The sequence below is a fragment of the Rhinopithecus roxellana genome, chromosome 3 (assembly GCF_007565055.1).
Source record: "Rhinopithecus roxellana isolate Shanxi Qingling chromosome 3, ASM756505v1, whole genome shotgun sequence".
Taxonomy (NCBI): domain Eukaryota; kingdom Metazoa; phylum Chordata; class Mammalia; order Primates; family Cercopithecidae; genus Rhinopithecus; species Rhinopithecus roxellana.
Window position 1 is genome coordinate 37812898 of NC_044551.1, and position 12464 is coordinate 37825361.

General features: G+C 40.3%; 1 protein-coding gene across 10 annotated transcripts in view; it reads right to left on the bottom strand.

Annotated features, from left to right (window-relative positions):
- Positions 1 to 12464, bottom strand: part of GRIA1 (glutamate ionotropic receptor AMPA type subunit 1) — a 326518-nt gene that overhangs the window by 151187 nt on the left and 162867 nt on the right. For all 10 annotated transcript variants that reach the window (XR_004056469.1, XR_004056470.1, XM_030927894.1 and 7 more), the window contains one exon: positions 8405 to 8458. Coding sequence is in view for 8 of the 10 variants with exons in the window: in XM_030927894.1 (XP_030783754.1) it covers positions 8405 to 8458 (54 nt within the window). In the remaining 2 variants the exon portion in view is untranslated. The remainder of the gene's footprint in view (positions 1 to 8404; positions 8459 to 12464) is intronic.

Here is a 12464-nt window from a genome sequence, read left to right on the forward strand (position 1 = left end):
GCAGTGAAAGCAATGAAGCCTGAAAATAAAAGTGCTTTTGGTTGGGTGAAGAGGGCTGGGAACACTCTAAGCAGAAAGTTCACATGTGTTGCGGTTCCGAGTCAGAGCCACAGAGGGTTACTGCCCTCTGTCACAGAAACTGCCTGTGCATGTCAGCCTGGATTCAAATCTCAGCTCCATCACCTCCTAGCTGTGCAACCTCAGGAGGGCTACTCAACCTTTTGGTGCCTCAGTATCTTTGCTGCAACATAAGGATTATTATAGTATTTCTCATAGCTGTTGTGAGGATTAACTATGTTATATGCCAGATTCTTAGAGAACCGTGCTTGGCACAGGATTTACCTAAAATCCTGTGTCTCCTGGAGCTGCATTTCTCTCCCACTGTACTTTCTGTCTTAAAAATAGGGATAGGTAAGGAAACAAGGACTGAACTCTTCTAGTTACATAGCTCACCAACCATCTGCCAAAATTAGTGTTAAGGGGTCTCTCTTGCTTCAAGGCTGCTGGTGACAATGAGTTTCTGTGCTCTGTCAGAGCAATCATAGCCACTGTCTTGCATATCTGAAATGGTCCAAAGGATGCTGACCCAGCATGACAAAGGCCATTCCAAATCAGCCGAAGTGTGCACAGTTTGCAAGATCGAAAGATACCAACACCAAGTGCTTGAGATTAATAGACCAGCCCCTTCCTTAAGCTTCAGGGAGCCAATGTGGCTTTGAGAGATATTTTTTGATACCTCTGAACTGAAGAGAATCTGGAAAACTAGAACCCTAGATCACACATCCAGGAAGATTGTTTTGATGAATTTTTTCCTTTTGAAAACATTATGCCAACTTCCAGAAAAATATGATTTGCACAAACGGTAATGAGTAAGTGACAGAGTTAGGATGAGACCCTGGGCTTCTGCTGCACTCTGTGTTCTAAAACTCTGCATACATTAACTTGTTTTATCTTTAGTTTATGAGATCCACATTAATATTCCCACTCATAGGTGAGACAGCTGAGGTACAGAGAGAAGTGACTTGCAACGGATAAACGGCTAGTAAGTAGCTGAGCCAGATTTCAAACCCAGGCAGTTTAAGGAAGAAAGGAGTTTACTTCTTGGCCTTGCTCAAGTATAATGCCAGTCCTAAAAACTGCAAAGGTTTCCCCAATGTGGGCAGTGTGGCCCAATGGAGAACGAGCCTAATCTTTAGAATGGGAAAGGTTTTAAGTTTGAATTCCAGTTTTAGTCAAATGACCTTACAAAAGGTTTTTAAACAACTTGAACTTCATTTTTCTCCTCATAAAATGGGACCAGAATCTTACTTTTCTTGGAGGGATGTGGAAAATCTTGGGGATCTCTGGGGTGAATTCTCTCAGAGGATGGGGATGAGTACAAAGAGTGACCTAGACTGGGATGCTTGGATCACCTTGGAAGAGAGCATTCTTTGGCGTCTGGGATTTGTCTTTCTATCCACCCACTCTCCTTTTCCTTCCAAAGGCTCTGGGCAATGTCAGCTCTGGTGATCATAAAGTGTCTGTTACAGAAGAGTGAGGTGAGAGCAGAGCAGGAGAGGGAAGGCTGTGTGGGAGGAAGAAGAGGAAACTGGAATAAGCTTCATCAGCAAAGAGAGTCCTTGAGAGGGGCACAGTGGGGAGGAGGGAGCACTTCTGAGCTCCCTCTCTGTCTCTGGCTCTGTCCCTGCTCCACCCCCCAACACGGAGGCATATGGGCACACTGAAAACACAGTTGGGGGAAAAGAAGCAACAAAGAAGGAGCAAGCGATTGCTCCAAATCCTACCCCAGCTTTGCTGTTTAACTTCTGGGTGACTTCAGACAGATCGCCTCCTTTCTCTCATTCTTGAGTGTCCATTTTATAAAATGAGGGGCCGGGTGAGATGAGTTTCATAGGTACCCTTCAGCTCTCACTCTGCTGGATTCTTCCAACAAGGGTGAGGGCACACTCTTTACATGACTGCTGGCCTTGTGGATGCAGCCTCACGAGCCTTCCCAGACACCCCACAGCTGAGGCGGCCTCCCTGGCCTCTGATCACCACACTGTAACAGGGCAGGTGGCCATCTATGGGGCTTGGATACTTTTACAGGCTGTGATTTTTCTCTGGCATTCTTTTGAGAACATTATTTTACATGTTCTAATCTAGCTGGAAGACAAGGTCAGGTTGCTTCTGGGACAAAGTTCAGACTCATGCTTCTTAGTCCTTGCATGAGCCCAGTGCAGTATCAGGCACATGGACAGGCCTTGTCCATGTTTGGTGGCTGTCTGGACGGCTGTAAGAACCACATCCTGAGAGAAGGCACTGGGGGAACAGGAGGGTGTCCAGACTGAAGGCACAAACATCAAAAGTAAGCAAGGTAGCCGTTTTCAAATACTCAAAGGTTGCTTTGTGGGAAGGCAGCAGACAAGTTTTGCAAGAGTCAGAGGGCATGTAGAGTCAGAAGTGATGAGAGGGTGACACAGGGTGAACAGCACACAGGCCGTGCTCTGTTCCAGGAAGAGTGCAGAAACTGAGCCCTTTGAGAAGGAAAAGGGCGGCCTCAGAGGTAGGACTTTTCCATCACTGGGTATTATTCAAGCATGAGCCAGATGGCTGAGTTTCTGTTGGGGACGTTGTAGAGGAGATTCTGGCTCTCTACATCAAGTGGGTTAGAAGCCCTCTTAGGCGTGTCTTTAACTACTTATTTGCATATTCAAAACTAAATTCATATTCCCACTCCTTCTACTTCTTTTAGCATAGGTCTAAAAGATTTTGCCTTTAAGTACATTTGATATGTAGGTGCAGACATTATTTTCTAAGAATTTGTTTTATTTACTAATTCATTCATTCGTTGACTCTTTAAAGCACACCTGTTATGTGCAACTCACTTTGCCAGGCACTGGGAATTCAGCAGAGAATAAGTCACACACAATCCTTCCTCTAGGAGCTTGTAGATAAACAGTGAGGAAGACATTAAATAATAGAGAATCAGTTATCTAATCTCAAGTATAGTAAGTGAAAAAATATCTGGGGCTATGGCAGCATAAAACAGGTAGATGTGATTTCATCTGTGAGAGCGTTGAGGTATCTCACTTAATTCTCATAAAACCCTATGAGGATGTACATAATATCATTCTCTTTTTTAGAGATAAGGCAACAAAAACTCAGAAAAGGTAGATAAATTGATTAATGTTACATAGCTAATAAGTATAAAAGTCGGAATTCAAACCCAGAACTGGCTCCAAAGCCACCCTTTCCAACTACTATACCACCTGCCTAACCAGAAGCTGCAGAAACTAAACATGACTGTGAGGTATGGAGCCAACAGGGAGAGAGGCACTGAAGAAAGTGGATGAGCTCAGCTTCGCAGAAGGAGTCGACAGATTTATCACCACAGGGGAGCAAGAAGACTAAAGAACAGCTTCTGCTCAGGGCTGATCCAGCAGAGGAGCAGCAGCATGGGGCTGGGGGCTTGGACTAGCTGCCAAATAGACCAAAACTTCCAATCTAACATTCTGCAGGAGTTAATCTGCAAGCACATGGCAGAAATGGTCAACTGTCCTGATTCCCAAGTACCCTGATAAGACCTGGAACGGGCTAACTCCACCATCTCTTCCTCAGCTTCTGCCATACTAGAAATCATCATTTTAATAAAATTCCATCAATGTAGCTGTAGTTCTTATCTTTGTGACTCACCAGAAGCAAATCTTAGACCAAATGAATGTTTCTCAAAACAGAGGACGTGTGGACCTCTGTAGTGTATCTGTAGAGCCAGTTTGGAAAACGGGCATTAACAAGCAAATGCTTCAGTGCCACTGCGATTGCCAGTATGAGTACCTAAACCATGGAGTAAATGGTGGGCTGGATGTCCAACGGGAATCTGAGAGTCTGGATTGGAATGTCAAGTCTATTGCTGCTACTGCAGGCAACATTTAAACTCAAGCTGTCTTGTCCAGGACAACCCCTTCTCTTTTCTGGCTCTTTCCCCAACTCTCCCTGCTCAGCACTCACATAGCACAGTAGTAAGAACACACGTTTTGGGATTCCATGGCCCTTGAGGAGAAGTGCAGCCCCATCACTTTATATGTTTTGTGACTGTGGAACAGTCAACCTTTCTGAAGCTCTGTTTCCTCATCTGAGGATAACATCAACCTCAAAGGTTATTAGGAAGGTTTAATTGACATGCATTTAAGTGTTTATCATAGTGTCTGGAATATAGCAATCAGTCAATTGTGGAAGTTATTGCCATTGTTATTATTGTTGTAATTTATTAGGGATTTAAGGAATTCTAATTCAGTGACTCAAGTGTCTCGGCCTCAGGTTAGCCTGATCATCTTATTCCTATGCCCAACTCACTTGGTTTTTGTCATATTCCTGACAGCCAAACTCCATTAATTAGGTTCCTGCCTTCCTCCTCTGCAGCTTAGTCATGCAATGTCTCTGAGCCTCAGTTCCCACATCTGTAAAATGGGGGTGATGAATTCCACCTTGTTTACTTCATGGGAGTATTATGACATCCAAAAACCGGCAGTGTGATTCATACAGAAATGTCACATAAACTATAATATGGTGTAAAAATGAGAGAGATTGATGATATTATTATTGTTATTACTCCTCTAGAAGGCACCATATGGTTCACACTGGTCAATGTTGTCCAACAAATTCAATATTTTTAGACAGGAGTCTGCTGAACCCTGTATAAATTCTCACAATCTTCCAGTTCTCTATGAGACTTTAAAATATGTGCTTTTATTCCAGTGAAATTCTAAATACCAATATAACAATCTGATCATTTACTCCATGGTTTAGGTACTCATATTGGCAATCGCAGTGGAACTGAAGCATTCGCTTGTTAGAGCCGCATTTTCCAAACTGGCTCTACAGACACACTACCGAGGCCCACAGGTCCTCCAGGTCCTCTGTTTTGAGAAACACTCATTTAGTCTAAGATGTGCTTCTGGTGAGTCACAAAGATAAGAACTACAACTCTGGAGGGCTCTGGCTGCCAGATGTCTGCATTCCCCACAGTCTCAGAGCAGGGAGTGAATGCACAGTCAATGCTAGGGTTTGGAGGAGCACTGGCAGCCAGGCTCAGCACTTGCGGGTTCCAGGACCCAGGCAGGTCTGTGAGAGATAGCGGCATAGCTTTCCAATTTCTGCATGGTTCAAGTTCATCTTATGACCACACCAATGCTATGGAAATAAACATACATATCTCTTCTATAAAATATGGATATATATGCAAGCATATATATGCATATGTACATACACACCATATGTGAATATGTACAGATGGGTGGATTTAATATGTGAAGTAAGAATTTTCCATTTGTGCAGAACACTTTTAACTTGTTAAAGCATGGTGGCATTTGGCAACATATTTGGTCTCCCCAGTGACACTATGAGTAGGTAGAGTGGGAGTTACTGTTCTCAATTGACAGATGAGGAAACTGAGGGTTGGAGAGTTGTCCGAGAATACAGAGCCAGCTAAGAGTGGCACCTGGACAAAAAACAGGTGTTTTTTTTTTTTTTTTTTTTTGACTCCTTGCCTATAAGTTCTCTTCTCTGACCTACAATCCCCTTCCCTCCTCTCTTCCGGCAGCCCTTCAAAGGTGGCTATTTGAACCCCAAAATCATTTCTGCAAAGTGATCTGCTAAAACAATACTGCTGGCTACTTTGAAGCTCATGCATTCTGACAGGGACAGAAAGAATTGCAAAATAAAAGTGTAGCTCCCTCCTTTTGTTAAACCTTTCGAAGCCTTCCTTGGTCTCTAACTCTATAATTACATCCTAATTACAAACATTCCGAAGGAGTGGGTCAGTTCTATGCAGCAGTAGACTAATTATGTGGCAGAAATTCTAAAAATTATCATCTTATAAATTGCACTATTCCTCTGAAAGGGGAAGAAAACACACCACATACTCAACTATGTTTCAAACTGAATTAATTAGTAATTTGAAGCCTAATGATCAACTAATCTATTGGAACATGTAAGTCTTTTTTTATTTGGATGGTATATGCAATTTGCATCCTATTAGCTGGCAGTTGTACGGATTTGAGAGCTCATTAGGTCAGAAGAAGAAAAATGCATATCAGAAGGATATAACAACCCAAGAGACTGACTTGGTGATCCTGTGACTGAAGGGTTACTGGGCAACAGATGGAGGCTGGCAATGTAATTACCTGGGGTCTTTCAGTGACTCTAAGGCCACTGTATGCAATTCCTGTCTCACCCCAGAGAGGTACTTATGTGTATCCCCAACCTTGTTCTGTGTATTCTTGTTCTATGTTTGTTCTGTGTATTCTTAAGCAGCAGGGTGCCTACAAGGTCTCACTGAGAGGTGCCCTGGAATTGTAGAAAAGGCCTGAATACTGTCTGCTACCCTTGGTGACAGGCCTAGCTCTGGTGCTGCCTCACCATGTGACCTTGGCCAAGTCACAGCCCTTTGCTGGTTGTTTCCCTAGAAACAAATGAGGTTTAAGTGGAGATGACTTCCTAAGTCCACTCTAGCACTAAGGATCTGGGAGTCAAGGGATGTCATGGGCTTTCCTCACTCCAAAGTCAAAAGTTCCATCTTTGCAAATGGTCTTTGGAGGGTGAGACTTTCGGTTCCCCAAAAGTGTCTGGAGAGCCACCCTCATTTAAAATGCAAATACCTCTGAGAAAAGTAATATATTTAGCCATTAACATCTGGGCCTAAATTAACCTACTGCCCTAAGCCCTTCTTATTTCACATCCTGACTCTGAAATATTGCCAATACAAGTTAGTTGAAGAAGGGGAAAGAAGAGTAAGGCGGGGATCTATCTAAGGCTGGATGCCAGGTCAGAAAGAGGGACAGAATTTATGGATTAGGCAGCATGCTTTAGTCACATTTTTAGATTCATGCACCCTGTGCCTTATTTCTACTAATGGCCTTTACTCCAGAAATGAGTAGCAAATATTAATTTTTGTTCAAATAATATTGCTCATAGAGATAACACAAAACAACATGGTTAAAACTGAAGCCAGTTATATGTTCAGTTAAATAAGTTAAAACCTGAAAATTTGTTATAGATAAAAAGCTAGAAACCACTTCTTAATGGAAACATGGAAAATTGCAAAGACAGACCAGGATAATAAACTGTACAAATAGTTACCGTTAAGAGAAACTTGCCATCATTCAAACTGTCACAGGGAAAAATTTGTTATTGATTAAAATTTGATGGGTGATGCAGCCACTTTGGAAAACAATTTTGGAGTTCCTCAAAATGTTAAACACAGAAGTATCATATCACCCAATAATTCTATGCCTAGGTATATATTAAAGTGAAAAACTGGTGCACCGATGTTTTATAGCAGCATTATTCATTATAGCCAAAAAGTGAAAACAACCCAAATGTGCATGAACTGAAGAATGGATAAAGAAAATGTGGTATATGCACATAATGAAATATTGTTTGACAATAAAAAGGAATCAAGTACTGATACATGCTGCAACATGGATGAACCTTAAAAATGTTATGCTAAGTGAAAGAAGCCAATTACAAATGACCACATATTGTATGATTTCACATATATGACATGCTTCAAATAGGCAAATGCATAGGGATAGAAAGTAAATTAATGGTTGCCTAGGGCTGGAGGAGCTTGGGGGATAATAAGGAGTCATTGCTAAGAGGTAAGGGATTTTTCCTAGGGGTGATGAAGAATTTTAAAATAAGATTGTGGTGATGGTTTCATAACTTTGTGAATATATTGAAAACCTTGTAATTGTACACTTTAAATGGATTAATTGTGTGCTTTATAAAATATGTCTCAATAAAGCCTTTAAAAATGGGATTAAACACCAAATGAAATTACATTTGGCTTTGGACAGAAAAGCTAGAAGAACGAAACTTCATGATAAAAAAGTGGAGGTGTAAAACATGACCCAGAAAAAACAGACTTCACAGAAATAGTGGTTACAAAAGAAAACTCATAATGGTACATGCTAGTAGGTAAAATTTAATATACACAAAAAATGATTTGATGAATTGTTTTCTTTGTAATATAAAAAACAGTAGCACTCGATACAATGATCTGTAGTACATTAAAACAAATATATATATATATATTTAAACAGACTTATCTATGTCACGTAGAAAAGTGAATATAAGCTAAGTGGATATAATATTGTTCATGCTGGGAAGTTGTTTCTGGTTAAAATTTTGTCAATACTAGTGTAATTATGAGGTAAATGTATTTATAAGCAGTAAAACTATCACTGGGGTCAAAACAGAGTTTGATGAGTGAGATGTGGAGAAGATAAAAATTTATTATTGCCAAGACTCATTACAGCCCTGAATTGCCCCTTCCACCTACTCAGTTCACACCAGCAAGAGGCAAGGTAGGTCCCCAAACCTGCAGAGGCCTTGAGTTGAGAGCCTGCAGTGCTCTACTCACCAGATTCGCAAGGATGTAGTGGTAGCCTATGCCATTCTTCTCCAGCTTTATAATCTACAAAACATAATAGGTGGAGACTTATTAATCATACTAACAATTAAAGCCACAACAGCAACAGTAATAATGGCAACTGATATTGAGTGCTTACAATGTGCCCTATCCTAAGCACTCGAAATACAATATCCCAACCATCCAAGGATGGTGGCATTGTTAACATCATTGTTTTACAAATAAGGAATAGGCATGGAGTGCCTATTATATAAATTCCATAAGTTGTAATCTTACAGCCCTTGAGTGGCAGATGGCAGAATTTGAAATCAGTTTTGTCTGATTCCAAGGGCAGAGTGGTGTTACTGTAACCCCAAGGACCCATCTGAAATGCTCACTGCATTCTTTCTTTCATAAACCTTCTTTGTATGTGAAGATTCTTCTTTAGGTGGGAATCTTATGTTGATGAAATCTGTCATCACGATATTTGTTGATTGGAAGGATGGATGAGTTAATAGGTGGATGGTGGATGAACAGTCAGATGGGTAGGTGGATGATTTCACCTTCAATTCCTTGCATGAACCATACGTAGATGCTCTTCTTTCTTTTTCTGAATTTTGTGCCTTCCTCCCCGAATCATTGGGTACTCAGACATTAATGGATTGCCCAAGTTAGAAGCTAGAAGGGAAGGTTAGGATCATCCGGTCCAACCTCTCACTGTACAGATAGGAAGTCAAGATCCAAAGAGGGAAAGTGGTTTGCCCAGATCCGATAGTAGCCTGGTGGCAGCATCAGGACAGGGACCTGACTCCTGTGAACTTTTCCATTTGATGTTTGATTATGGTTAATCATTAAGAAGTAGTGCGCATGAATGCCCTTTTATCCCAAAATGCAGACTATCCCTAATTATCACACGTAGAAAAAATATTTGTGGAAAGAACTGCCCAGAAGTTTGCTTGGGCAGGAAACACACCAAATAATGAATGGTACAGACCTTGGTTTTAGATCTAGCTCAGCCTGCAAATTAACTTAATCTAATTCCCTATTTTTTTTAATCATCAAATTGGGGTTAGTGTACTCTTCTTGGTGCCTCTCCCCCTGTACTGTTGCAAGGAGACATATAACAAATGATAAGCACTTGGGCTTCTCTAACTGAATAAATTTTCAAGGTTATTAAAATCCACATTCAGACATCTACTTAATTGGATGTATGTGCATAGTGACTCACATTTTTTTATGTGGGGAATAATTAAATGCAAGCACACACAACAAATTCTTTGAAACAGTGGTTAGATTGTGAAATTCCAGACCAAGGAGCTCAAATACTATTGGGATGATAGTTTTATTCATAATTCTTCATTACTTTTTCATCTGCTTGTCAAATGGTTTGCTGTCTTTTCAACAATGAGATACCCTTATCAAAAACCTATTCAGCTTCTAATAAACACAAAACAGCAAATACATGATATTTTAAAACCAACCACATTCAGACAATGGAGAAATATCATCCATTCAAGATGAAAGTGCAAATTGAAACATAGGAAACAGCTGATAACCAATGACTTTTGACTTATAAAAACTGGCAATTTCATGTGATCCAACCTGATATCAACCTTCCCATCTATCTACTCCCCAACCTATACATTGACCTTCCCTCCTCTAATAACTTCCTTTCACAAGTATGTATTAAGTGCTTGCTATGGGTGAAGCACTGTTGGCAACACAGTGGAAAGGTGAAAGAAGCATAGTGCTTGCCCTCTTGGAGATAACACTTTACTGAGAGGAGATCCAAAATAAATATGTGAACAGATAAATACATACAGGGTAACAAACTGAGAAGGTGTTGTAAATGTAAGAAGCAATTTCACAAGGGGTCCATCACCTCACTGACCCCCATTACTTCAAAGCTCATTCCCAATGCATTGCCTTCATTCACAATATTTGTGTCTGAATGGCCTCTCCCATTCTCTCTGATTGTTCGTATCCTTAATGACTGAGCTCCAATCTCAACTCCTCTGTAAAACTCTCTATGATTAATGAATTAATCCATTCAACAAATATTTATTGAACATAAATTATATGCCAAGCACTATGCTATGTGCTGGGGAAACAGCACGGAGCAAGTGAGGCAAGGTCTCCGTGCCCTCATTGAGTTGAGTTGACATTTTGGTAGGGTGCCAGATGGTCAACATATGAATAGACAAACAAACAAGATTTCAGCAGGTACAAGCACCATGAAGACAATAACATAGGGGGATGTGATGGATGGCCTCAACAGGTCCTGGTCTACTCTCACTTCTAACTCATTTTGTGCTTAATTATTGTTTTATATGCTTTGGCATCATATATTGAAAAAGTGTTATATTCTAATAACCCTGTTCCTTGCTCACAAACCTTCACTGACTCCCCACTGTTTACAGAATAAACCCTAAACTCTTTCTAATGGTTTCCGAGGATATTCTTGATTATGTGTTTATCTTCCTGCCATCCTTTCCAGTGGACTCTCAGCATCCATCACTCAGCCTGCAAAACAGCATCATGAAACCCAGCCCTCACATGCCCTCTGGGCCTCCTGACATGCCCTTTCATCCATCTTAAAGGCTCTTATCCAGCCAATGACTACCTACAGAAATCCAGATTTATCTTACATTTAAGAACTTTCTTAGAGGCTTCATTGATTCCTTATTCTTTTAATTCACTAAAAAGAATGTATTGAACACTTTATTTGGTGCCAAGCACTATCCAAGGCATTGTGGACTCAGCAGGGAAGAAAATAAAACAAAAATCCCTGGCATCGCCGAGCTTCGATTTTAGTTGGGAGGCTGGAGACAGACACAGGCAATTAATTCCCTAGTTGGAATTTTGAGTCACTATTTTTTTTTTCCCTCAGATTAGGTGTGAAATTTCGTGTTAGACTGCATGCAGTTACTTAACGTAACTGTATCCCAGGTATGTTCCCAGTTACTGAATGTGAGATAGTCCAGGATGATGCTAAGTGTGAGATTGTAAGTCAGAGATGTAAGTTGTAGGCTCATTACTGTCATTCATTAGTTGTCTGAGCCTAAGGCAAATAACTTAATCAATTTGACCGTCAGTCATTCTGTCTATAAAACGTGAGCATAAGCAATAAATCAAGTGATCTGTAAAATCCTTTCAACTCTTTGGTCTTACTTTTCAAAATAGACGAAGGAAACAATTTTAAAAAATGTTAATAAGCTACAATCTAAAATACCCATACAAACAGGTCACTTCTTAACAAAATGTAAGTTTATGACAATTTTAAAAAGTGTTAATATACTAAAATCTAAAATACCCATACAAACAGGTCACTTCTTTACAAATTGCAAGTTTACCCTTTGACAGAGGAGTTAATTGTAGATAGCAGAAGTATAAAAGTTGCATGTTTAAGAGGTTGGGCTCTGTGGCCAGACCAAGAAAGGTTTGACTTCCTACTTTTATCATAAGCTAGCTGTGAGATCTTGGGCAAGTATAATCTCTCTTTTCTTCATCTATAAAATAGGGGAATTGATAAAAGCTGTTTTACATAGTTGATGTGAGAATGAAATAGGATTATGCATGGAAAAGGCTTGGCCTAGTGTCTGGTATACAATACACACTCAAAAAATAGTAGCAATGTCTATTGTCTGTACCATAGAACAATATACAATAGGTCATCCGTCTATTAATATGTCATTATCATTCAGCACTCTTTCCGTCGACTACGTTATCTTGTCTTTTTATCAGTTTTATAGAACAGAGGCTTTCATTCATGTTTTACAGATGGATTCACTTATGCCCAAGGAAGGAAGTGACTCAAGAAGCCGGTCCTAGTAGGCACTAGGAATAGCAAAAATAGGCAAATGCTTGCATGTGTCACTTACTGTGGGGCAGACTCTGTTCTAAGTGCTTTACATGAATTGATTCTTTTAATTCTCACAAGAGCCCTCTAAAGGTGGCTGTTATGAGGATGATGTCCATTTTACAGATCAAGAACTTGAGATGTAGAAAGGTTAAAAACCTGGTCAAGGTCACAAAGCCAGTAAATACTAGAGCTGGGATTTGAACCCTAGCC